Here is a 27,477-nt window from a genome sequence, read left to right as displayed (position 1 = left end):
CACTCCATAGGGTTCAGAGATTCTTAAACATTTGTTATCTGTTTGATTCATTCCTGATTGCAAAATATGTCAAATCCTCCCACAGGGTGAGCAACCTCTCGTTCACGTCCCCCCTCCACCCCCTCTGATAAAAGAAAAAAAAAGCACATCACCTCCCCCAACACAACACTTTGTGTCCTTCTATTTAGAAAAGAAAAAGAGGAGTTGGGTGTGTAAAAGAAAGTTTAGTCTGTCACTGTCTCCGAGCAGAAGCGGGAAATTTGTCACAATGAGAGCGAAATCTTTGCCATTCAGCATCCCCAAACAGTAAGTACAGCTTTACTGTACAAAAAAATTCAAGACGGGTATTTTTTAAAAAGAGTGACTGACACAGGACTGAATGCATCTGTATTCAAATAAAAGAATGAAAGAAATAAGGAGATGAATTTGGATTTATTTTTCCTTCCCGCGTGTTTGTTTCCCTCCTGTCTCCACGGGGCAATGTTCTGGCAGTCACAATCGGATGAACAAGTTTTTTCCTCCACCATTGTTGAGCCTCAAACGCTCCGCTGTGACTCATTTCATACCCTGTAATTATGTTGGGGAGAAAACAGACTTTAATTCTCTTTAATTGTGTAAAGCTCAAACAAAAACTGCTGCCTGACACAGAGTGTTTAACCTTGGGCAGCGATATCCCCACATAAACCAGAACTGCTCCACACCTTAAGATGAAAGATAGAGAAACTGGAAATACATAAAAAAAATGGGTTTTTTTCTACTTTGGAAACATCTTCTGATTTTAATTTTGATTATCTGAGAAGAAGAATCCAGGTCAATTTGAATTTCTTTTGCTTGACATGATACATTTTAATGAGAATAATACTATTAATAAAACCTAATTGTTATAAGGCACTGTAGCAGGCCCTGTGGAGAAAGCGTATCTGTGGTGCATCTCAAGAGTGCTTCTGATTACTTCCTCCCTATTCATCATTTTGTCGTCTGGCCCCAAGGCATCAATAAACAACTGTCATGGATCCAAGTGAAGGCAAATCAGTCAGCTCTCACTGCACAAAGCCACTAATGCAATTTTATTGTTCATTACTTTATCATAATATTATATCTAGCAGCCAGATTAAGAAGTCTCGTGTTTGATTATCTCGCGAGTTTCTCATAAAACTACATTTCCACGAAGGAGATTTGCATCTCGCAAACCCGCTGCTATCTCAATCTGGGTTTTTTTTTCTTTTTTTGGTGGCATAATAGCATGCGATATAGTACATCAACTGCACCTTCGCAGTGTGCCGATGTGTTCGCGCGTTGTATGCATAGACAGATAAACACAAACACACAGACACACAGTGTGATGTGTGATCAGAAGCATCAGAGGGTTTAGCTGCAAGTAGCATCGCCCCCGAGGGACTGCTGCTGTGCCTGTGCAAACATGTGGACCTCGCTCTGCCACCTGGGAGCGCAAAAAAAGGGAAGACAATCAAGATCGGCCGGCCAGATAATCTCTGTTTAGGACACTACATGTATTTAGGCTGAAATGTGAGACTGTTTTTGATCTGCACATGTTTGTTCAGCATCTCTATCAGACAGCGACTGGTATTAAGGCGCACTGGCCAGAGAGACTAGGAGAGGGGGTGGGTGGGAAGGAAAACTAGAACTTGCAAACAAGCTGAAGTGGGTGATTTTAAAGTGAGCATGCATATTTGGTCGATTGAGCTCAAATAAATTCACTGTTTAATAGGACTCCAGACAAAATCTGTGCGCAGAACCAATTTCAAAGCGCCCATTTCAGGGTCAGCCTCATCTCAGCTGTGCTGGGCAGCAATCATGCTTCACGCACACAAATGATGCTTAACCACAATTAACCTGAAGGGTGTGCCGTGTACACCAGGACTATTCAATCTCACTTTCATATCACCAAGAAGTTAGAAGTTGAGAGATTGTCTTGGCGCCTCTCTCATCAGGCATCAATAATTGATTGAGGCTTCTGGGACACATTGCACATTGTGTCGTTCAGGGGCGATCGGCAAGCGGACCCTCCGGTGCTTTGCTTGACCCAACCGATCCTCTATTATTCATTACAGCAAAAAGGATCCTGGTGGACGGGTTAAGGAGGTCAGTCCACATTTAGTGCTTCCTCGATGGACGTCCGTGCAGTTTAGATTAAGCATTTCGCGCTACGCTGCCTCTCCCACACATGCCCTGATTTGATATTAATATCAATCTTCTTTTAACACTTTTCTTCATTGAGATTAGTACCTCTCCCTTTTTTCTCCCCCTTTCTGACACTCATTTTGGTCTAATAGGGACACTGTGAAACGTACTTTGCTCTGGAAGAATAAAATCCTAAATTGGTATTTTGGTGAGGCTACACGAGTATGCAGATTAACTCTTCTCCCACACACGAACACACAGAAGATTCATATTTCTTCTTGCAGCCATCAGTTGAAGCAATGTTAGGAATAAATACACAGTTCATCAGCAGTTTCAGTTTTAAGCCCGATTTGAGTATTCTGATTGGTGTTTTTTCTTTACTGACAGCACAAAGATTTGACCAAAGGCCTGCGGCATCGGCCTCGACCACACCATATCAGTCCGCCCTGTCGCACTGCCATTGTTCAACACCGACAGCAGCATCCCACTCAGACACAAGCAGGGTCAAAGTTCAGACCTCCAAACACTTGTGCAGACACTAACAAATGGCATTTAAACGTGACCCTGGGCCCCAAGGCTAAACAATGAGGTGAAACAACATGGTTTCTTCTGTGTAACAATTCTCATGTATGAAAAGTTAGACCTGTGAAATAATGCATAAAGTCATCCATCAAAGGCTAACAAAGCTGAGGCCAAAACGCTGCAAAGAAGACAGCGAGAACAAACCTTTAAGTCTCTTATCAGCCGATGAAGGAAATTACACGGCTGCGACCCTGAAACATTTAATTAGCAGTTTATGTACTATCTAGCTGTATCACATCTCTGCCACCACTTCTCTACAATCACCCTAAATGCCTGGAGCAGTTTGCAGCAGGTTTGATATTGAACACTTCTTTCAAGTCTTTTGTTTCTGCTGGCGTCTGGGTTCTGCCTCTGTCCCATTGTCAAGACTCAGATATCCTTGTCTGAAAATACCACAGAAGCCGCAACTATTACAACAACTGTGGAGACACAACAAATTAAATTCACCAACTGACAGATTTAGAAGATGTTCCAAAAGGAATATCCCTTTTTTATAGCTTTCCTCTGCGATCACAATCAAAAGTGTGTCCGCTGTGCTGTGTGACTGTGTGAGCGGCTGGTAAATTTGTCTTGCCGGGTCACCTTGAGCATTGCGGTGCACATGGCATGAGGGTCCCGTCGCTGTCTGTGGCGCGCTTCGCTGAGTACTTCCTCAAGCGCGACACTCCCACTCCAGCAGGGATTTCCACACACCAACGGTTGAATCTTCCTCTGGGCCTCCATTGCTAACCATTAGCGCTGGATTAGGAGAGCGGGTAAACGGAAAAAGAAGGGCCCCGGGGGCTAGCTATCAGGTGGCTTTCATAACCGACTTCCTCAGATGACCAGTCAGGGCTTCGGGTTTAAACTTGCAAATAAAGCTGTATCAATTCGAGGTGTACAGCTAAAAAAACAACACTCCTCAGGGTGAAAGTGAGCAGCTTTACTCTTGCAGTCTGCCTTTCCACTCAGCATTTTACTCCTATCCTTGACAGTGTCAATACATTAGCAGAGCATAAAAGCAAAGTGGGTGGCAATTGATGGTCATGGTATCGCCCCATTTAACAAGTAAAGAGTCTTCACTGGCTTACTGACACTTGGCTTCGTCTTAATAAAAAAGCAGTTGAGACAGAGCCATAAGATTTTATCACTAGCGACTGGTAAACAACCCGATATAACTCAAGTTCTTCTCAGACTTTTAATCAAGAGACTGAATAACTTAAAGCTTTTTGAAAGAAATCAGTTGGGACAGAGAAAATGATAAAGACTGACTTCAAATATTGAAGGAACCTTCAAAAAAAAAGAAAGCACAAATCGTCGCAAAGACCTTAAAAGTAAGTAGCAGTGAAGCGGTAGTTGGAGCTTTTTATTTCATTGTTTCTTTTAAGGTGTGAGAGCAATGTTTAAGCAATTCTTTTTATCATTATGAAGTAAATGCTTTTTGTGCAACGTAGTAGAGGTAGAATATTGACCCCTAGGAAAATTAAAGTTGAAATGAGCAACCAAAACAATAAAGCTTCTGCTTTCCCCTTTAGCTTTAGCATTTCCCAGATGAAATGACTTATGCTGGAACAACTTTGGAAAGAAGAAGGAATCGTGCTCTTGGAGGAGGCAAATAAGGTGATGGGAGGCAGTCAGAGACTTTATTTAGCCGAGACATGGCACTAAAAGTATAGTGAATAAAAATCTAGAAAAGACCAAAAGATGGTACGTGTCCTGTCACTACCCCCAAATGAGCCAATCGACAGATGAATCGGGAAACATGTGATCCAATTATGTTGGGACTCTGAACAGTAGAGTTCAACTGAGTACTTGTAACTATGTGCAGTCATGTTTGGAATAAAGATGTAAGCATACGTTTCCTTTTTTTTTTTTTTGCTTCATGCGTAACATGAATTTGCGTGACATCTGGTCAGTGATCTGTTGATCTGATGAACTAACACTGATTGTGTTTGTGTTGGCACTGAGTGCAGAGACTTTAGAAGGTTCATTTAGTTATTTTTTCCACATCTGAAGACAGTGGCACTAAAAAAAAGGAGGCTGAATTGAAGGTGGCAGTGCTGGAGATGTTAAGATTTTCGTTGGGAGTGACCAGACTGGACAAGATTAGAAAGAATACATCACAGGGACTGCTCAGGTTTTAGTGGTTTGGAGGCAACTTTAGAGATGGAAAGGCCAAAAGTTTTGAAGCCTAATCTAAGCAGATATTTTAGCAATTTTTAGCTGTGGTTTGTTAAAACTCATGAAAGCTCTTTATATCCTGTGTTATGTGTTCATCATCTAGTTCAAAGGCTGGGTGCAGAGGAGTCAACTTATGGTGGGCTTGCTCTAAGTGTTTGAAACAGCTCTGTTTCACTGTTTAAAAAAGACTTTACGTGTAGTTTGCAATTTATGAATTGTTTACAAATTTTAAAAAAACCCTATTCATTTCAGAAAGATCATTTCTTCAAACTACAATGTTCAAGATTTTGCAGATGATAATGCATAAGTGGTTTTCAAACCTGTCGACTGATCAAAAACCCAGGTCCAAGAGCAAAGCTGTTGCTGCAATATCTTCAGCACAGACAGACATTGTGACTACAGGAGCCCGCAGGTCTCGCAGCTAGAGGCCACTGAGGTGCAACCAAGCGAATCTGAACGTTGAGCCTGTATTTGTCAAGGAGACAAAAGTCTGGTTTTCACGCTGAGGTCACAGTTGCATGGAGAAGAAAGCCGGACTCCACCAGGTAAATAGGACGTTATTGTGCCATAACAAAAGCATAGTCTTAACCCTGTGACCTCATCAGCTTTGGGGAATGCTTCTCTATTCTCAGTCAGTCATCAGAAGAGGGAGCTTGGCTCTTTTCAAGACACTGCCCAGATACCACAGGTATTAGTACCCCGAGGGCCCACTGGTACACTTGTAGAATGGGATACAAACACAGCAACTTGTGGCAACACGAGCTTTTACTTTAATGGTTCCAAAAAGGAAGCCGTTAAGACACCTCACCTATTATTGAAGAACATGCATTTATGGAAAGGTTAATTCCTTGATGTGGTAATGGTATTTCTCTGTCATATATCACCAGTTTAAAGAGGAACAATGTGCGGGCTGCAAAGAAAAATCTGCACTCAAAAACTTTGAGCTGCATCCATCTGATTTCTTGTTCCTTTACAGCCCCACATTTCCTTCAAAGCCCATCAAAACGACTTTCAGAAAAATGCAGTATCACTTGTTCTGTGATCACGCTAATCTGAACGCTTTAGCAGATTGAGAGCTTCGAGTGCTGAAAGCAAAGGCAACTCAATCTTAGAATTTAAAAGGCTTTTTTTTTTTTTTGCCTCATACAGCCTGCAGCCAAATGGCACTTGTGTTCTGACACGGCACATAAACACACACAAAAGAAGTTATTAGCGTAGATGCAAATCAAATTACTAGCAGTGTAAACTGCTATTCCTCCCTGCACTTGGGCCTGTAATTACTCTGGCTTATAGGACTATAATGAATGCTAATGACACACTACTGCAAGGCCATCAGCCTAACACTTGTGTGAGGTTGGCTGATTTTCACTTAAGTTACGAAAGCCCATTTTGGTCGACGTAGCTTCTCCTTTGCTCAGTGCGAGATTAAAGAGTACTAAAATTTTAGTGAGGAACACTTGCCTGGAATATGTTTCAAGAGCAAATCATTTAAAAATTAAAGGCCATAATTGGATGCATTCAACCATATCATATATAAAGCACATTTTTGCATTTCAAAAGGGATTACAAATTCAGCTACACAAAGAGTGCTTTGGAAATGACAACAGTCGTGAATGCCTCAGAACAAGTATTTGCCAGTGTTCCTCATTGAATCTAATTTCATTGAGCTGATACTCATTTTTGTGGCTGGGAAATCAATATCCAAACAAACAGCAGTGATGCAACTACACTGCAAAGACTGAAACTTGTGTGTGTTAAGTCGTTACATTGCAATGTCCTGCTGAGAAATCTCAGATCCTGGCATTCACGTGGCTGTTACAGCATGTATCCCCAGCCTAAATGTTGTTTTAGATCAAGCCCACACAACCATGCTTAAGTTTCAGTACCTGGTTTCTCCCTTCTGTTTGGTAGTGTTGGTATTAACTAATACTTTAAATACATATCGTTAGCTTCATAGCATAAGTGCCTAAGTCATTGACTTAGTCAAATGACTTAGGCAATTATGCTATGAAGCTAACGATATGCTAATCCAGGAAGTAAACTGGATGTTAGTAAACAAACAGGTCAATCAGATACTTTTTACTTTAATAAATATTTATAAATAATATGAAAAGGGCTTCTCATTTTTTCCCTAGTAATCCTAAAACGCAGTTGCAATCATGTGGTAAACTAATTCCACTCTTACTGTTTCCATAGGAATTAAGAGAGTAAGTAGTAGTCAAGTGCTGCTAATCAAATGTATGTAATGCACTTGTACTGATCATCAGCCACTGTGACTATCTCTATAACAGTAGACGTTTTAGCAGTTTGCCAGTGTGGTGTGTGTTAACACAAAACCACAATCTTCGCAGGAGAGCATGTCCCAGTAAATTCCCTACAAGGTCAGACTGTGCAATGCCTCTTCTTTGTAAAAGGATGTGGCAGCATGGCTTAGGTTTGCAAAGTTGCATCTGAACAAACAGCAAAACTCCTGGAACAATGTCCTCTGGACAGAAATGGAGATCTCTGGCCATAATGCAGAACACACCAAACACAACATATCAACACAAACAATTTAAATCTATAACAAAATGGCTGAAAAATTCAAGAATCAAAGTGTTGCAATGAACAAAGTCAAGTTTCGATTTACTCAAATTAACATTGATCACTTGATTCACTTAAATCAAATAAAGCTTGGAGTTATATTTTTAGTCTTTATACCTGAAGCCATGTAAGGAGAACTGGGTACAAGATGGTGCCCTTTTTCTTGAAAGAAAGTTCTTCACCCAGCAAGGACAAACATATTTTTCCCCGTGTGCATTAATATTTCACTTATCCACCACAGTTTCTTCTGAAATTCTGAAAATACAACTTACTTTTCCAGATGCTACAGAGGTTTCAGCAATATAAAAGAGACAAAAATCACACTAGAGAGAATAATTTAAGCCTTGATTGCAGTTGGAAGGTTGTTGTTGTTTTTTTGTCACATGGTGTTATTTAGGGATGTTACCAGAACCAACGTTTTTGATACCTTGCCATAAGAAAAATCTGAAAATGAATGGTAATTGTTTTTGGTTTGTTTGGGGTTCTGGAACTGACAGGGGCAACATAGACTGACTAGCACGTGTTGTAATCTAGCCTTACATCGTGAAGAAGAAATAGAACCCCAACAACTACAGGAAAAAACTACACATAGAAGATTGTGACTAGGGCAGCTGCTGTGACAGCTTCGGCCTGACTTATTAACAAGAAAAGCAGTGAGAGTTGAGTATGAAAGTACTTTGCATTTTTATCCTTAAGCACACCTAAATAATTTTTCTGTGAGATAACTGGCATTGCTATCAACCATAGGCCAAAATATTTGGAGGGGTTAATGCAATTCAAGTCAATTTAATTAAATTTTATTTATACAGCACCAAATCACAACAGCAGTCGCCTCAAGGCGCTTCAAGTAAGTAAGTAAAATGTATTTATAAAACGCTTTTCACAGATAAAAATCAAAGTTCTTTACAACAAAGAAAATGAAAAGAATGGAAATACAACAAATAATAATGTAAAACAGTAAAATACAACAAATTAATTAAAAGCTTGCCTATATAAAAAGGTCTTCAGCTGCTTTTTTAAAGAATCAATGGAGTCTGTACAGCATAAAACCAGTGGAGAGAATTCCACAACCTTGGCGCCACTGCCTGAAAGGCCTGATCACCACGAGTTTTGAATCAAGTGCGTGGGGCCATCAACAGTCTCTGATCTGATGACCTTAGAGCAGTTTCAGCAGGTCAGATATGTACTGTGGGGCTTGACCATGTAGGGCCCTAAAGGTTAAAACTGAAATTTTAAAATGAAACCTAAAACTTACAGGCAACCAGTGAAGGGAGGCCAAAACTGGAGAGATATGAGATCTTCACTTGTTGCCTGTTAAAAGTCGTGCTGCGGCGTTCTGCACAGTCTGAAGACAATTTAAAGATGATTAGTTAAAACAAGTAAAAAGACCATTACAGTAGTCTAAACGTGAAGAAATAAAAGCATGAATAATCATCTCAAGTTCAGCCTTTGACACCATTAGTCTGAGTTTTGAAATATTCCTTAAATGATAAAAACAGCTTCGGACCAGCCGCTGCTCGAGCAACATCGAGCTGTCAAATGTGACACCGAGGTTTCTAAGGCTCGATTTTACATAAGGGTCTAAGAAGCTGATATGCTGACTAATTTCTGGATTCATATGGTCAGGAGCAATAATTAGAGTTTCTGTTTTATCAGAGCTTTATATTGTAAGGTAGACCCTACAATAATACATACCAAGAAAAACCCAACAATCATATCACCCCCTATGAGCAAGCACTTTGGCGACAGTGGGAAGGAAGAAAGAACCAGGCTCAGGGACGGGCGGCCATCTGCCTCGACTGGTTGGGGAGAGAGAAGGAAGACAGAGTAAAAGACATGCTGTGGAAGAGAGACAGAGATTAATAACAAGTATGATTCAATGCAGAGAGGTCCTATTAATGCATAGTGAGTGAGAAAGGAGACTGAAGAAGAAACAATCAATGCATCATGGGAATCCCCCAGCAGCCTACACCTAATGCAGCAAAACTAATGGAGGATTCAGGGTCACCTGATCCAGCCCTAACTATATGCTTTAGTAGAGATAGTGTCTGTCTCTCGAATCTAAACTGGAAGCTGGTTCCATAGAAGAGGGGCCTGAAAACTGAGGGCTCTGCCCCCCATTCTACTTTTAAATACTCCAGGAACAACAAGTAGGCCTGCAGTGTGAGAGCGAAGTGCTCTAACGGGGTGATATGGTACTACGAGGTCATTAACATAAGATGGGGCCTGATTATTTAAGACCTTGTATGTGAGAAGCAGGATTTTGAATTCAATTCTGCATTTAACAGGAAGCCAATAAAGAGAAGCATATTTGGAACATTATATAAATACTTAAGGTCTCAGCAACTTTTGCAGACAAGCTGGGCAAGTCTGTGTGACTGTGGGGATAGTCCCCACAGTCTTCACTAGTGGAGATAGTTACAAAGCTTTCTTCGTTATGAATTAGCGATACATGTTTTTATTGAACATTTGAAGATAAAAAAACAGAAACTCTTGTAGAGGACATCAAGTCAGAGATAGAAACGACAAGGAGCAGGTGCATCTAGTACAGGTAGAGCTGCTGCAAAAACCCACAGAGCTCAGCAGCCAGCGCGACAAATTCTGGATCCTTGGCTTTTAGTTAGCAGTTAGCATTAGCAGCACACGCTGCGTCGGATGTGAAAGGACCTTTATGCTGCGCACTGTGACTCACAGCAATGGTCCCGGGGCAGCCCTGACCTTGTGTTAAACTAATCCTAAAGTAATAATGGTATTTCTAACCACTGATATACCACAACTTTATCCTTTCAACAGCTGCTGAAAGTTAGGGGACCTAGCTGCTATCGGATGTATTAAATAAAGATCCTCCAGCTTCAAACTGTATTGAATTCAAACTGTAAGTCCACACACAAATCTTTTTTACGCACACACAAATTCTTTTTACACATACAAATCCTAATTTACAACTACAAAACTGATTTACAAGTAAAAAATATTTATGACCACAATTTGAGCCCACACACATCCATCTTTTATATACAGACCATGGTGTTTAGCTCTCTTAATGCCATACTGAGGTCACACTGGCAGGTAGTTGTGTAACAAATACCTGACTATACTACAGACAAGTTGCATTGTGGGTAAAAAGAAAGTGTTTTGGAAAAAACTGGAGAAGAATGTAGAGTGACGTTGTTTCTAAAACATTACTTTAGACATTTGTTCCATTGTAAGTTCAACTTTATTATAAGGGATAAATAATACAAGTAATTCAATTACATGTTTTGTGATGATTATAAACCACTTTTTTAAATACGAAACTTTATTTAAATGCTTTGACAGTTAAAATATCTCGGCCTTTGCAACATTTCAAAGATCTCGTAACAAAACCTACACATCAGGTATTTTTACACACACATCTTGATGCCTAAACAGCACATTGGATTTGAATATACAGTAACATGTCTTCACCTTGCTCTGCTGACAATATGCTTATTGAATGATATCATCGACTTACTGGTATAACAGCCACCACCTCTGTAGATTTCTTAGCACAAACAGAAAAGCGAGCTGAAGCTCCCCATCAACTGCCTGAATAAGGGATTTCTCTTGACCCGAGTTAAAGGTCACCAGTGCAGAAGAAATGCTGCAGTAGAGGGAATCCAGGGTCTGAAATCTGTGCGGATCACCCAGAGATAAGGAGCGGAGGAGAAAGCGGAGAGGACAAGGAGTCAGTGAGCAATGCATCACAGGCTTGTTGGTGGCACAAGCGCCTCACAGGCGAGAACTGGAAGCTTCCCAGTTTCCTTCTATCGTGTTACTAAGAGCACTGAAGATAGCAGCGGCCGGTCAAGGAGAGGGGCTGAACATCTGAGATAGCGACGGCTAAGATTAATGGTACTGAAAACGTTCAGTTTTACATAAACGTGTCCACTTTTTCTTAGAAAAGATCCACATTTATATACAGTATCGATACAGGTATAACACATTTGTGCTTCTCAGTTGCATTTGTCTGGTATTTTTTGGCTGGTTTGTCACAGCATGTTCCATAAGGCTGTACATAGTATGAGTGATGAGAAATGGTAATCAATCCACTGTCATACAGATAGAGTGATAAATAGGTCCACCTACGTCCAGATGAACAGAATCAACCTTTTGGGGTGTACATAGGTTGCATTTTATTGTACTTTCACTGTCAGTTAATGCAGTGCAGTGGTTAGGACTGCTGCCTCACAGAAAGACAGTCCTGGGTTCAAATCCACCATTCTGTAGGTGCATGTTTTGCATGTTCTTCCTTCGTCTGTGTGGGTTCTCTCCAGGTATTCTGCCTTCCTCACAAAGACATGGAGTTAATTGGTGATTTCTAATCGCCCTTTCTTTTAAAACAACTTTAATTATCTTATTTTCAGATCTTAGAGCGGATTTATGCTTCTGTATTAAATATATACTGTAGGTACATAAGAAAAGAAAAAACCTCCTGAAACCCAATGCTGTAACTTATACTGCTGTAACCTGATGTGGACATCCCATGAAGTGAAACTGTGTCACACTGAAACAGTTACTGTGATTGCCCCGTTCAGTGTCGTCATTCCTGCTTCTCTGGACATTTTAATTTTTTATATGTACTAGAAGAAAATGGATCGAAAAAGAAAAACTACACTGCAAGCTATTGTTTTGGCAGCAACCTTGCAGAGAAACACCAAGTATAAATACTAGGCATTGGTGGTTTGCACAGGCTACATGATAGGCTCCTCTATGATTCAATGTAGGAGTGTAAAATAAGCTTTAGATTCAACATGTTGAGTTGTGTTTGAACTCAGGTCAAGAAAAAAAAAACATGCTCTCTTTTTGTGACTTATTTTATTATATGAATTCCACATTGGCATTTTGATAATGTCACACCTTGACAAATGGAAAAACTATATGATTTCAATAACTGGCCTAGTTTACCTCAGACAGAGTTGATGGCAGGTTGTGGCAACCTAATATATGTAACAGTATCTGAAACCAGCTTTATATTTGAGGGTTAAAGATCTTCTTACGGTTATGAAATAGTAATTGAGTTTTTCCTTTTTCGAAGCCACTGCTGAATTAGACAGAAAACGCTCCAGTGAAGTGAAGAAAGATGCAATTGGGGTCATAAAAACGGGCAATTTTCAGTGTAAATTCTGTGGAACAATGGCAGCATTCATCATAAAGAGAAAATATAGTTTCAGTTCTAGCCACAGAGGCAGAGAGAAAGAGACAGCGGTGAATTAAAAAGACATTTCAAGGTAAATACAGCATGGCCAGCATCAGACCCAATCACAAAAAATACATTCTCACATTTTGAACTTCAATTTTTTCTAAAGCATCACCTCTTATGAAACTTGTTCAATTAATTACTGAAAGCACAAAACCTTATTTAATCCAGCCTCATCTTTGTGCTGTGAGTTAACATAATATTGAGCACATTTACCTCGATGAGCATCCAAGGACAGCAGCAGCAGCACATTTCCTCTGTCACAGCTGAGGAACAGGGTGATTTTTCAGATCTCAGTGGACAAAGCATCCGCAGTAAATCTCAGATCAAACAACATGCTGAAAAGTTGGGTCCCAAAATAAAGAGCCACCGTCAAAGAGCCAGCGGGTAGGAAGAGGAAGGGAAGATTGTCTCAAATGAAAGACACTCCATTGAAATCCTATTGAGCTATTTTCAGTGAGAGGCCCCAAAAAAGCGAGAGAAAAGAGTGCACTGGTAAAGGTCAGCGTGAACCCAGATCATAGAACCTGAAACATGGCACACAGATAAAGAGCCCACTGAGAAATATCAATTACGCCTTGACATTTTCCAGGGAGACAAAAGAGGCTTGTATAATAACACAAGAGGGTGGGGCTGTGGCTACTATGTAAAAATGTATGCAACATTAATTCATTTTACATAATAAATATCCTCAAAGATTTTCTCAACTATCAAAATCTATAACAAATGTGGCGACATCACAGCATGATTTCATTTCCCGCTAAAACATGAAATGTATCTGACCTGCCAGTGAATCCAGAAGATTTGGCATATTCCATTTTGAAGAGGAAGTTTGAAGCTTTATGCACACAGAAAGATGTTTTTCCATTCATTACATTCTCACAGTCGCCCTGCAAGTTGCTCATCTCCGACCTACAAAGCCCTAAGTCACCGCAAGTTCATCTTGACAAAATGTTTTTCATGTAGTGAGGAACCTGCACTTCACTGTATGGAACAGTTATTCATCCATTCTCTTCCGCTTCTCTCCTTATCAGGGTCTCAGGGAGGCTGCACCCTATCCCAGCCGCTATAGCGCAATAGGCAGGTTACGGGGTACACTCTGGACAGGTCACCAGGCTGTCACAGGGCTAATAAAGAGAAACAGACAACCATTTGCACCCACATTTACACTTATGGGCAGCAGTGCTACCAAACACCCAAAAGATAAACTGCTTGCATTTGTGCACAGTTCTACATATTTGCACATTGAAGAACATATCCTGGTCAAAAATGGCTTCAAGATTCCTCACAGTGGTGTCCAAACCCAGGCCTCGAGGACGGTGTCCTGCAGGTTTCAAGACATGTCCTTGATCCAACATGTCTTGAAGTTCTCCAGACACCTGGTAATGACCTAATCATTTGATTCAGGTGTGTAGACCCAGGGTGAGATCTAAAACCTGCGGGACACCAGCCCTCGAGGCCTGGAGTTGCCCAAGACATTCCTGTAGTTTAACTAACTGATGTGTCATCTGTCTTCAAGGATAGATAAACCTGGGTATCATCTGCATAGCAACGAAAATAATATGCTATGCCTTCTAATATTGCTGCCTGAAGGATGCATGTAATATAAATAAAATTGGTCCAAGCGCAGAACCCTGTGGAACTTCATAATTAACCTTAGAAGAAACTGAATTGTATTACATACAGCACAGTACCTTTGATACCTACCAGAGTCCACTGTCAGAGGGCGTAACATTGTTCATAATCTCTGGCTAATATGCTGTCAGGTCATGACACCACATCATCCATGAAAATCCAAATGTTACAACCTTTGCCTGTTGGTGGATAACCACTTACAACACAAGTACAACACTGTTTCTTTTCTTGCTTGTAAAATGTTGCCTCGGTGTCTCCTCCAGCTACAACCAAATGACATTTAAGAACTGTGGTGTAATTTTTTTCATAAATTTAGTATCATCTTTGGCCATGGGGCATCTTTATGATGCTGAAATGGCGTGAATGGTGCTTTTTTTTTTTTGGATCAAAACAAGACTACCTCATTATGCTGGCCATTTGCTCATAAGGCCATCCTCCACCTCTTAGCAGGAGAAAACCGCAAACTTAAACTAGACATGAGCCACCATTAAATAACACAAGGGGGAAAAGATGACTCTGTATTAATTTGGTGTGTCTTTATACCTGGTTTCCATCCTCCTGTTGGTATGTTCACGTCACACGTGGAGCTCCACACTCGATAGATTCTTTAGCAGGACAGCTCTCACAGCTTCCGTTTCTTTGGATCTCTGTTGGTTACGTGCATTTGCCCATGGCTTTCATTTGCATGTTTGTTACATGTATTCACTGGTCTCTTAACGCCACACTGTACTGCATATTTTTCTCATTCATTCATTTGTCATGCACAATATTCTTGACACACTTTCATCCCATTTTGACAGTCAAAAAAGAGCTCATTTATTTAAGGGGAGAAACAAGTTTACTATTAGAAACAACAATAATGAATAAAAAAATAGTTTTTAGTTTGTTTTTTGTCATTTCAAGTACAATTTATTGGTTAAATAACATTAAATATTTAAAGTGAAAGTCCTTCTAGAAGCAGGTCACTGCGCTCAGCATTCATTTGGCTAGTTATCGTGAAGCTCCTACATTTCACAGGTTTTTGTGGTGTACTGCTAATTATGTGACAAGGAATTTCAGGTCATGTTACCAAGTAATGGTAAAGTAATGTAAATCATCCAAATTTACTATACTTCTAGCACTATCTTTAGCATTACTTAGTTCTCACACAGATTTCTTCGAGTGACATTCTCCTCTCATGTAATATTGCTGGTAAAATAAACGTGACTGGGGAAGCAAATTACCTGAAGACACTACAGAGAATCAGATAGCGTGAGTCATCCAGGGCAACAGCATAACTGCATTCAGTGACATATTAAATAAGATAATACCTAGTTCAGTACATCACATGGTGCAATTTAATTCGTATTTAACATGACACTTGAGCTCTGAAGGTTGTAATATGATGATTTGGACTCTTTTTCTTCATGAGGTCGTCCCTAGCAACAATGTAACAATTGAAACAATGTGAAATTAACCGTGCATCTTGTATGAAGCCCCCTATCATGTCATGTACTGGGAGGCACCTGAATCTTACATTATTCAACAATACGGAAAATCAAGCCTCTCTACAAGGCTGATATCTTATTCATCTGCTGCTCTGTGCTACCTCAAGTATTTGCTGGTATAATTAGTTGGCATAATCAACCCTGTACAGCTTTGTGGTGATAACAGTGTTGTACAGTGCACATCATTTTATGGTGAATGAATGTAAAGGGGGCACCTCTCATACAGACTCTTATTCCATTCCTGAGCCAAGGTAAATCAGTACAGCGGACAAAAAGATTATCGTATTATTCACATATAAGACTTCCTGCAAACGATTTAAATGGCATGCCGATTCCATCCTGGTACACTGGAGGACTTTGAAGCAATCAATGTGATTATAAATCACAGCTGTAAGGCACTCAAGGCCGTTCTTTTGGTTTCATCGGATGCCGTGGCTGCTCAGTTCAGGGTGTGTCAGGCCGTGACTGCTTGCATTCACTGGAAGTTAACAGCATGAATAGGCAAGGACAAACACGAGGTACAGTAGAGCAGCATGGTCAGGGTAAATAACAACAGACTGAATGTTTAATATTCTGCATCAGCCTCAAGTAACTCAACGACTGGCAAATGTTACAAGCCGGTAAAAGATCCCGTCTCCTCAAAGTTAGCTTAATGTTATAGAACATCTACGGTGATCCTATTAATGAGCTAACAGAAACTGATCCATCATCTAGACTGATTTACTGAGGTGAATGATGGGCAAGCATATGACGTTTAGCTGGAGGTTGGCGAGAGAGGGGTGGGGTGGGGTCACATAATTTAAGCCTGTGTTGGATTTCCTGCATGAAACCTCTTATAAAATATATGAATTAGAGATGCTAAATCAAAATAAAATATTTTCCAGGAAATCAAGATGTTGAAGATCCCAGTTTCAGTTAAGGAAAAATATTAGTCTGGACTATTCAAGCAGATTCCTGCAAAAAAATAACCACGATCTGTTTCCAAACACAACACAATCCTGTTAAGTGGGGAACACGTTCCCTTTGAAACACCATGCACAAAACAAAATGTCCCGATGACCCATGTATGACATAAAACATATCATCGCCTGCATTACTCAAGTGAAAAGTACTTTTACTAACACCAACCCAGAATACAAAAAAATGCCTTCATAGTGCAACACATGCCTGCCGGTACAGAAGCTCTTTAAGATGATTTTGGCACAGATTTTTGTGACCTTTGCACATACATCTGGAGCCTATCTGAGCATCCTTTTTTCTCTTTTTTTGGCTTTCCCCAAAATCAGAATCAAGTCATAGGTAAACCGAGGTAAATGCCACAGGATTACTGACACAAAAAGTCATACGCCTTCAATGGAAATCACACTCTTGTTCGAATGCTGGGTTGAGGAGCTGCTATTCGTAAAACATACAATGTATATAAGAGGAAAGCATTTAACCCTATTTGGTCATCTTTAGCAGATTATGTGACGGGCCTAAATGTCTGCGTGCGTTCAGATCAGCAGCTGACTGAAGCCTCTGAACCCCTTGATGGATTGAGAAGAAGAGAAGATGGTTAATCAGCTCCAAATGTCATATAAAAAACGTTTTCAGACGTTACATTTGCAGCGCACACATGCTGAAAATTCTAATTGCCTGCAGACAAAGTAAATTTCCTGACTTCAAGCATCTCCGAGCTGTCAATGCGAAAGTGAGCAACAAAAACCAATTTCAAATCCTTTGTTTAAAATATGTACCACAACTTTTAAAACAAGGCTATGTTGACTTTGGCAAAAATGTCAATAACATGATGCTAAATACAAATATGTAAACTGTGTAGTATAAGGTTTAACAATCTGGCAACTGATCAGCTAATCTGCAAACTTCAAACATTACATCATCGTCACATGTTACAAGCCCGGCTTCTGGTGTGGTCAAGATATCTGGTTCAAAACAGATACATTATTAAAAGATAATAAAAAGATCAATTTTTGTCAGACGATAGCTGATAGTGTTTCATTTTATTGAACGGCATCTGTCTTGTGTTGGATGAACTACTTAACTAGATGTGATTATTCAAAAGATACTGGAGTGGACTACAACTGTAAATCAGAAAACTACCAGAAACAAAAGTCTGGTTCTACACATTCATGTGCGCATCTGTTTATAAAGATTAGCGGTTTGACAGTGGGAACAGTGGAGAAGCGTGATAGAGTCACTGAAGTGACTAATGCTAGCTCAGCGTCTGCGGCATCTGTTGTTTGTTAGCCTCAGTTTCTGGTCAGACCATGAATTCAACTTTTAATTTGATAGAAGACTTTCAGTTTGCACTGATCTGCTTTAGCTGCCACGTAGGACCTGCTGCTATCCTGTACCAGAATTATACGTTAAAAGCTGTTTTCCAGTACTATCCTAATAATTTTTCAGTAGCATTTTACCCTTTTCTACATGTGCTGTCATTAGGATTTTCAATTGTTTGGAATTATTTTGTCAAACAAGCAACTCAAACTTGGATTAAATAACTTTTTTTAATCGAGAAGCGGAAGATAGACTAGTCAACTATCCCACATCCCTTCAAGAAATAGAGATTAATTTGAAGGTAATCATAAGTGTGAAAATTGCTGTTATCTTCTCACTATTCCTTTGACTGCTAACGGCCTGTCTGGCTCTGAAGTCATCCCGGTAATAAATATTCATATACCTTTCAGGGTCTTTGTTATGTTGACTACCTTCCATCAGTCTGATCTGCTGTGGCACGAGAAACAAATGGTGGAAATAAATTAAGAAAAAAAATCTAAGTAAATATATAAATAATAAAGACAATGAGTGAACGAGGAGGGGAAATTTGGAACATCAAAGGCTCCTCTATCTTTGCAGCATGTAAACAGTGCATGCCTTCAGTGAGTGGAAGAGCCCTTTTTAATGATTCCATGGAAGATTGCCACATCGACAAGCATTCCTGTAATAAATAAAATTAACAAACATTTCTGTAGGGTCTTTTCAAAGGGAAAGAGAGCCCAATGTTTTTTTTTCAGATAAGTGGTCTATACATCCCCTGCTCCTTCCTGATTAGTCTAATCCAGTGAGAAGTGCGTGCAGGGTTTTGATTGAGTCAGCCGTCGAGGACCCCGAGGGGAACCCTCCTGATAAGTGCCTTTACCTTTCACCTCCAGAACCCCACGCACATCGTTTCGCCATATCCCACATCCCTCTAATCTCATTTGGCCCAGGAAGACATGCTCAGGCACAAGAAGCTACGATTAGCATCCTCTTTACCGAGGGATTCCATTGGCTCGGACTGCCAGTGCTGCCCTCGACCTGAGTCGCTGAAGGCACTAAAACAGCCAGGTAGTTCTGTGTGTGTGTGAGAGAGACAGAGTGTGTATGCATTTGCATCCAACCTTCACAACTTGATGTCAGAAGCTGACTTTCTTCTGTTTACTTGCTTTGTAGTCAGTGAGCAGCAATACTCTCCTTTATTTTGTGTCATGAATGAGGCAACAATCAGGCTGCACTAGAGACCAGCCAAAAAAAAAATATATATATATATATATATATATATATATATATATATATATATATATATATATATATATATATATATATATATATATATATATATATCAGGAGATTTACCCCATCTTTCCTTTTTTAAATGTGTTGTTTTTGTCTCTGCAATTCGGCTTGGTTGGAAAAAAATCTTTTGAGATACTTATGAACTCAGTAAATCCTCAGTGAGCTACACCCTGTGCAGTGGGACAAATACAGACCACTTCATGCTTTAAACTGTAATCAGCTGCTTTGGCCATACATGTACAGCATATTCATCTTTCTATATTCAACACTCATCACTTTTCATTATAGCGGGAATTGTTCTCTGGTATGACGTATCATCCGGTGGTGTGGCATGTTTCCAAAAGGGTATTTTGTAAAGATTAGCTGAGGAGATTGTTTGGTTAAAGAAGTAACCGTGATTAAAGAAAAGAGTCACATGAGCTCATAACAGTATAGAGGCCTCCACTGAACCGTGCACAGCTTACGCGAATTGAAAAATAAATCCAATGTAACGCAACATACAAGAATAACTGTTAAAAATGAAACAAATAAATGCAGTAATTTCACTGAAAAACGCAACTTTATTTATAAATAATGAAGGAATGAAGAATGCTCATTGGTCATATCAGAGTTTTTTTTATCAACTATGCTTCCATATATGTAACAAACTTACAACCTTTTCCTTCTAAAAAGACCTTCAAGAGTCTTTAAAAATAAAAAACATAAAAATTACATTATATAGAAACTGAGTTTTACCAAGAATTTGCAGTTTTGCAAAAGCAAAGGTTTATATCAAATATCAGAATATTTCAAAATTGTGTCATTTAAGTATAAGTTAGCTTTAACACTCCAGACTCTGCATTTTGTAATTAATGTTATATTTTTCTTATTGATTTAAAGTGTGATGTCTGAAAAGTCATCTCAAATATTAAAAAGCTCACATGCATGACTGGAAAGTTTATATGGCATGAACATTCAGGACAAAGACAACACAATGGCTTAAAAGTATCACAAGAAGCATACACACAACTGTGGAGGTGTGTGATGTCTCATTGTACATCACGACATCAGTGTATATGTAAGGTATCTGAGCATATGCATCGTCATCATTATAATATAATGATAACAAGGATGAATAACTAAAATAAAGCAGGTCACATGGCTCTAAAACAACAGCTCGTCTCAGCTAAACAGTCTATAAATCATGCAGATAAATAAAGAGAGAAAAAGAAGAAAATCAGAGAAACAAAATAAAAGACAGAAAAACGTTTGATGTAGAAATGAACCTGAAACAGTGGATTGCAACCATTAAATCTGAGAGGTAACAAGGTAGGAAAGAGGGAAATGTAAATCCAGGCAGACAAAATTTTTATTATTTTTTTCTGATCTGAGATCTTTATCTGATCTGAGATCATGAATTTTACCTCATTGTGTGTCTCACTCATTGACATATGCAGCATGAAACGGTGGTCAAACGTGATAACTTTTAATAAGTCAAATTAAAAGATTTATACACTGGCATGAATGAGATTTTTTAATGCTCTCATTTGGTGGCAAAAGTGTGCGATCCATGTCTGGGGGCATCTTTGAGTTGAGGAGTTTAAATTATGATTTGATTTAATATGTGGAAAAAATTATTGAGCAGTATTCAAATAAATACAGGAAATATTTTTGCACACAAATCATTTTAACGTAAAATAAGCACGAAATTTATTTCATTCGTTTATTTTAACTTCATTTATTTAAAAATAATTTAAGAAATTTAAAAAAAATAAGACAGGCAAAAATGAAGTTGTGGCTTTTGAGGGTTCCAGATGTTGCAGAAATTACAGGACGTACAAAATAAAAATGAAAACTATCCGAAAATGAAGGGGTTAACTGAGCGCAGAATAAACTTTCGCGCAAACTGTCCGCTGCACAGACTGAACCTGATGGATGCAGTTCGCTTCTGTGGGTGAAGCATAGCGTCCGTATCCAAGCAATCTGTATCCGATCATCTCCAGAAAACTGACCGCACAGGCCCACGTGCACGTGTGCGCGCCTGCATGTGTATATGTAAACAATAATGCAAAAGAAGAAGAAGAAGAAGAAGAACGCTCGCGCTGTCTCTCCATCAGTCGGGGGGAATAAAGTCTTGGTGTAAATCACTTTTCCGACTGGTGCAGCGCATTAAACAACCGTGCCATGATTCCTTTTCTCTCAGCTCAGCTGCCCCCTCCCATTTTTTTCTTTATCAGCTCGTTCACCATTTCATTTCTTTCAAATGAGAATTCAGGGACCCCCAAATTCAAGCCCCCGCGTCTTCAAACAACAAAACTGTACGGTTTTACTTTTTCTCCCGTCAAAATGGTATCCCAGATTCAATTTTAGATAGACCAGGATTTAGCCAGTGATGACTTCTTCCTTTTTTATTTTTTTAGACAATATTTAATATGCTGAAATGAGATCAGCTTTTACACAGACACACACACTCACTCACAAAAATGCTGCTTTTTTTTTTTATAAAATGTGAAATCTCGCGTTGAAATAAAAATGAATTCAGCTGTGATAAGCCGATCTGTGTCTTGGCATATTTTCCCCTTCTTCTATCATCATCATCGTCATCATCACCATCAGAGAAGCAACAACAATGACACTACCATCATCATCTTCATCATCATAATCTTCGACCTCTGTTTTAGAAAATTAGCACGCCTAAATACAAAACCACATCCTCAAAGCCACTTATCAAAGTCCATTTCCTGCTGATGATTTCAGGGTGACATTAAAACACAATAATGTAAATGACCCATGACTTTTAATTAAAAATGTCCACCTCCTCACCTCCTCATCCAATTATTGTTTCGTCTGTTTTACTTCTTTTTTTTTATATACTTTATGTTGCTGAGAGAAATAAAATAATAATGAAAAGAAGTCAAAGCGCCTGCTTTACTCGGTGTTTCCCCTCCTCATTGACTTTTATCACCAAATGAAGCATATAAATGACCTGAAAGCGCTGGCTGTCGCGTTAAATTAAATAAAATAAAGAACAATTATCCTCTCCTTTTTCCTCTGATCTCGCGCTGAAAAGGAGTCCTGGAGAGATAAGGCAGATTGAATTCTCTCTGTTGTGCTCCAATAAAAACGTCAAGGGGGGGAAGAGAGATTTAAACACACACACACACACACACACACACACACCCTTTCCCTCTATAATTCCAAATCATAATTTCCCTCCCATTATACCTCTCACATGCCGTTTATCGTTATTTATTTCAGGGCGTTGTAACCGCACTCAATTTCCGTGACTAAGTTGGATAATTACAGGTAGTGAGTGAATCAGTCTCTGTGATGTAAAACTTAAAAATAAAAGAGACTGCAAACAATACTGTCTTAAATATATTTTTAAAAATGAATGATATATATATATATATATATATATATATATATATATACACACACACACACACACACACACACAGACGGGCCTTTATCCAGCTACTCCTGAAAGTAATTATAATTGTCTCATTTCAAAGTTGAATTAGAGCGCTTTAGGGTTTTGATGTAAAACTTCACATTCGGTTCAATGAAGTATCACCCTAATTTACAGCTCCAGATAAGAAGCAAGTCTGTCATAAAAATCTGCCCCCCTCTCCTCCTTTCCCCTGCCCTCCCTCCTCTTCCTCCCCAGGATGGAATTGCACCTTGGGCAATAGTGCAGAATGGTAACTTCTCCCCACATATGTTCCTGGCAGATAAGTAAACAATTTGGATGTGGAATGATTTTTTTAATTATTACTACAGTATTAATATGGGCAAGCTACACACACTCACACACGTGCGCGCGCGCGGTACGCAAATCCATCAGTCTCCATTAAGAAGAATAGAAGAAGAAACAGACCCCCTTGCACCCGGCGCTGGGTCGAAGTTTTCTTTCTTTCCTGCTTGTTTTTGGGTGAGTTGTAGAGCTGTGCTCACTCTCTGCTGTCTTAATGAGAGCCGGGGCCTTTTTCATTCACAGGTCGCTGCAGGTTTAAACACGTGCAGATGACTCGGCGCTGATAGAGGTTTTAACGAAGTTTTTTGGCTGCAGCAGAAATCGCACACGCAGAGATTTTTTAAACTGCATCACAGTCGAGTGGTAGGCTGCTGTACAACCAACCAAAAAGTCGCAGATTGGGTGAAAAAAAAATGGAGCGAGAGAGAGAAAAAAAATCAGTATTCGCCATTAGTTAAACCTATAATTAAGCAGCTTCTTGAAGTGATTAAGCAGTCAGACGAGTCGGACGGGCGGAATCCCTCCAGGGAGGCCTCTCCTGAACTGTCAAACATCAAAAACCGGTTCATCCCGGTGTCACAAACACACCTTCATCATGCTGCACCGCTGAACATGCCTGAACCCTGCTTCTGCAACACGAAGCAGAGCAATCATCATAATAAAAATAAAAAAAAGAAGAAGAAGAAAGAAAGAAAGAAAGAAAAAGAAGCAGTTAAGGAATAAAGCTTTGTGGAATGATCAAAGGGCCGGGAACTGACAGCTTTAACTACCGCACACGGGAGAGGGAATCGATGAGGGAAAAGAGGATTGATTTGATGTTATTGTTCTAATGTGCAGACTATCAACAGTATTGATTAGCTCGGGTGTATTTTTTTTAATCTTTAAAAAGATTAAAGTATTTTCTTAATTTATAACTTCAATTTTGTATATTTATTTTAATTTAAATTTTAAAATAATTATTAGTTTGTGATCATTAAACCTTTTATATCTATTTAATCGAACTTTTATTTTGGCGGTTTAAACGCCCCCGCAGCACGTGCACATTATAACGCTATCTCTGTGGTCTCAATAACCTACAAATACAGGAAATTGATCTGGTTGAAGACAGATTGTCTTTATTGAAAATGTCTTTGCTCGGCACTTGAACAAAGAGCAGGAGGTATCAACCTTCTAGATACATTATCCTTTCCATAACATGACAGGTTTTAAATTACCATCTTAGATAGAAAATACACATAGAACTCCTTGAATTCAAATAGAAGTTATCCTTAAAAAACAAAAAACAAACTAAAATGACGCGTGTGACTATATTAGCACTGAACCACAGGTAAAAATGCAAAATGAAACATCTGGATGTAAATGATTTTTTTTTCCTCATTTGTGTCTTCTTAAATAGACCGTATAGTTTTATGTGCCAGTTTTCTTTTTTCTTTCCTCTTTTTTTGTGATAAATATAACAATATAACCCGTATGTAATCCAGCCTACATGTCCTGATTTTGACCCTATGTCCAGAACATCGTCATAAAATTGCCAAAAATGTGGACTCCTTAGGCTGATACAGGAAATATGAACGCTAATTGTGCAAGCCAATTTTTCAAAATAAAAGTGAAGCCTATCAATAATCAACACAAATCAGCATATCAGCATTGAAATGTACACAATAAATAAAGTTAAAGGCCTCCTTTTCTGGTTGCCATAAACGTTATAACATTTACATTTCTTACAGTTCACAGGGCTCCGTCCTTTACACCAAACTCCAGCTCCTTTGCTCAGGCAGGAACTTGGTGGATTTCTGCAAAAGTTTGTTTTTTCCTCTTTTTTGTGCCATAACAAGTCCAAGGCAGTTAACACTGTTCATGCCTTTTTAATAGGGCGCGCTGTCCATAATATATTTACATGCATTTCAGTATTCAAGTGAATTATAAAGAGCAAATGAGTCTTGAGGGTTACATGGCAGTGGCATGTGCGGATGAATATGGGTCTATCCCAGTCTTGGTCATACCTGGAAAAAGTATGTAGGCCACCGGGGGCTGTAAACTTGACGTTGACCAGGCTGTGCAGTTACACGGGACGACATAGCCCGGGTTTGTGGGCGACGGGTGGGTGTGGGTGTGCTGACTGGGGCACCCAAGGGTGCCGAACGCGCCGTTTTGGTATCCCAGTGAGGATGCGTACGGCAAAGTGCTGGTGCTCAACGTGTGGGGCATCTCGGTCATCTTCTGGATGGCGCTGGAGCTGAACTGACTCGGGTCGAGGAAGGAGTATGGGGCGGATGTCGGCGGCAGAAACGCTCTGGCTTTCTCTGAAGAGCCCAAAAGAGAGTCCGCGGCCGACACAGGAAGTCCCTTCAAGTGATCGGTGTCCCCGAGGTAAGGCAGCGGAAAAACGTACCGGTCCTTCTTGAGCAGGTTTTTGGGTTTGCGCCTGGGTCTGTACTTGTAGTCGGGGTGCTCCTTCATGTGCTGAGCCCGCAGCCTCTTGGCCTCATCGATGTAAGGTCTCTTCTCAGACTCTGACAGCAGCTTCCACTCAGCGCCCAGTCTTTTGCTGATCTCCGAGTTGTGCATTTTGGGATTATCCTGTGCCATTTTCCTCCTCTGGCCCCGGGACCAAACCATGAACGCGTTCATGGGTCTCTTGATATGATCAGCAGGCTTTGACATCTTAAGACTATACTTTTATCCCCAATTTTAATGACGAGGAAAAGTTCTGATCGGAAAGAAGGCAAACTATTCACCTGTCTAGATGCCCGATACCAGTCATGCCCCGCCTGGGATCTTCAGATTCTGGAAAACAAAAGCAAAAGAAAAGAAAAGAAAAATCCAGCGCCCGGTGCGTTTTCCCCGAGTTTAAACACTGGTGCGCCTTCGTTTAAGTCCAGTAACAACTCTGTCAGACCTGCGCCAGGCAATACGGGAAAAAACACATGCGAGACGCACACACGTAAAAAAAATCCACAAAGGTGAAAGCGATGTTCCGCAGTCAGTTTGCTGGAGTCGTAAAAGTATTAGGTGTTTTTTTTTCTGCCACACACGCGCGCTCTCTCTCTCTCTGAGGTTTGTCGTCAAGCACCTGGCTTGGAAATGAGCGGAAGAGCGTGAATACGAGCCAAAAGCGGTGAAGTTCAAAGGCTGGGCTGGTTTGGTTTCTGCACGCAATCTGACATAATCTGCAGGGCGTTCACTCACCAACCTGAGCGCCCAATCAGCACGGAGAGCGGCTATTATAATACCTTCACGAAAAAATATGTACATTACAACATAAACAAAGAGCGGGAGGTAGTAGTAGAAAAAAAAGAAGAAAAATAAGGAAAGGGGTGTGTGTGTGTGTGTGTGTGGTGTGTGTGGAGGGGGGTAATACCCAGGATCCCTTCCCGATTCCATTTAATGTAATGAATCGCAACAAACATGGACCTTCAACCTCTTTTCCAGTTAAAACCTGACTTCAATCCAGAGAGGTGACTATACCGTGCAACCAATTTACTGTACAGCTTTACGCACGGACGCCGGGGAGCACTCTGGATGTAAAGTCCCCCAAAAATGCACACGTATCTGTGGGCCTTTAATACAGCGGAACCCGGTTTTATTCGCATTTTCACATAATAAAAATAAATAAATAACATTAAAAATAGTCATTATAATAATAAAAGCACGACAGTTCATTTGCAACCGAGAGGTCTTCCACTGTTGCTCAATGACACTTCAGCCGGTTTTAACCTCTGTTATCCCGCTGCTGGTGGGGTAGCTGGGGGGTGTGGACGGGGTCACAAAAACCTCTTACAAGTCCATTTTTTTGTTAGCATTCCCTTAAACCACCTAACTCCCACGAGCACGCACATATGATGATAAACACGGGCGCGCACACGGTTTGGGCCCACGCGTGCCAATGTGTAAAACTAAAACTAGGCATCGGCAGAATTACAAACAGCGAGGAAATATTACATATAGCAATAACTACAAACGTTAAGAGGAGCCGTCATTGTGCGTCTGTAATTGCTGCATTAGTTCACATCGATTTGACAGATTGTTCTTTTTAAAGAGGCGCAGAGTGATCGTTTTAAAATGCAAATGTCAACCAGGACCACTGCCTAATAGCCCTCGGGCTAATGTGCTTGATATATGATACTTTCAGCTGTGATTATTAAGCGAAAGGCAGGCGGATGATTTTTCCCCCTCTACACACACCGTCAAAATGCTGTAAGTGGAGATACAACCCCGGTTAGTTACACTGCTAAGCAGATTTATTTAAGGTTGTCTTTGGCCTCCATCTCTCTCTCTCTCTCTCTCTCTCTCTCTCTCTCTCTCTCTCTCTCATTCTCTCTCTGTACATATGTGTATTTTGCGGGCTGCGTATTATCATCTCATCTTCCTCTCTTCTT

At 40.0% G+C, this 27,477-nt stretch overlaps 2 protein-coding genes across 4 annotated transcripts in view; one reads left to right on the top strand and one right to left on the bottom strand.

Annotated features, from left to right (window-relative positions):
• The window catches only part of LOC143415147 (uncharacterized), a 68,886-nt gene that overhangs the window by 27,456 nt on the left and 13,953 nt on the right, over window positions 1-27,477 (top strand). Inside the window, exon 2 of one of the 3 annotated variants that reach the window (XM_076880611.1) lies at window positions 4,239-4,323. The exons of the other annotated variants lie outside the window; for them this stretch is intronic. Coding sequence (XP_076736726.1) covers window positions 4,267-4,323 — 57 coding nt within the window. The 5' untranslated portion in view covers window positions 4,239-4,266. The remainder of the gene's footprint in view (window positions 1-4,238; window positions 4,324-27,477) is intronic. 3 annotated transcript variants of the gene reach the window in all.
• Window positions 24,192-26,235, bottom strand: sox14 (SRY-box transcription factor 14). The gene has a single exon (XM_004552868.4). It carries the CDS (start codon window positions 25,760-25,762, stop codon window positions 25,046-25,048), a length of 717 nt encoding a protein of 238 aa, XP_004552925.1. The 5' UTR covers window positions 25,763-26,235; the 3' UTR covers window positions 24,192-25,045.

The sequence above is a fragment of the Maylandia zebra genome, linkage group LG23 (assembly GCF_041146795.1).
Source record: "Maylandia zebra isolate NMK-2024a linkage group LG23, Mzebra_GT3a, whole genome shotgun sequence".
NCBI lineage: Eukaryota > Metazoa > Chordata > Actinopteri > Cichliformes > Cichlidae > Maylandia > Maylandia zebra.
The sequence above is the reverse complement of the archived record's forward strand: the minus strand, read 5'-3'. Positions and strand labels throughout refer to the sequence as shown.

Excerpts from the sequence above, each read along its gene's own strand:
- sox14 (XM_004552868.4), bottom strand. The coding sequence starts at position 25,762 with ATGTCAAAGCCTGCTGATCATATCAAGAGACCCATGAACGCGTTCATG.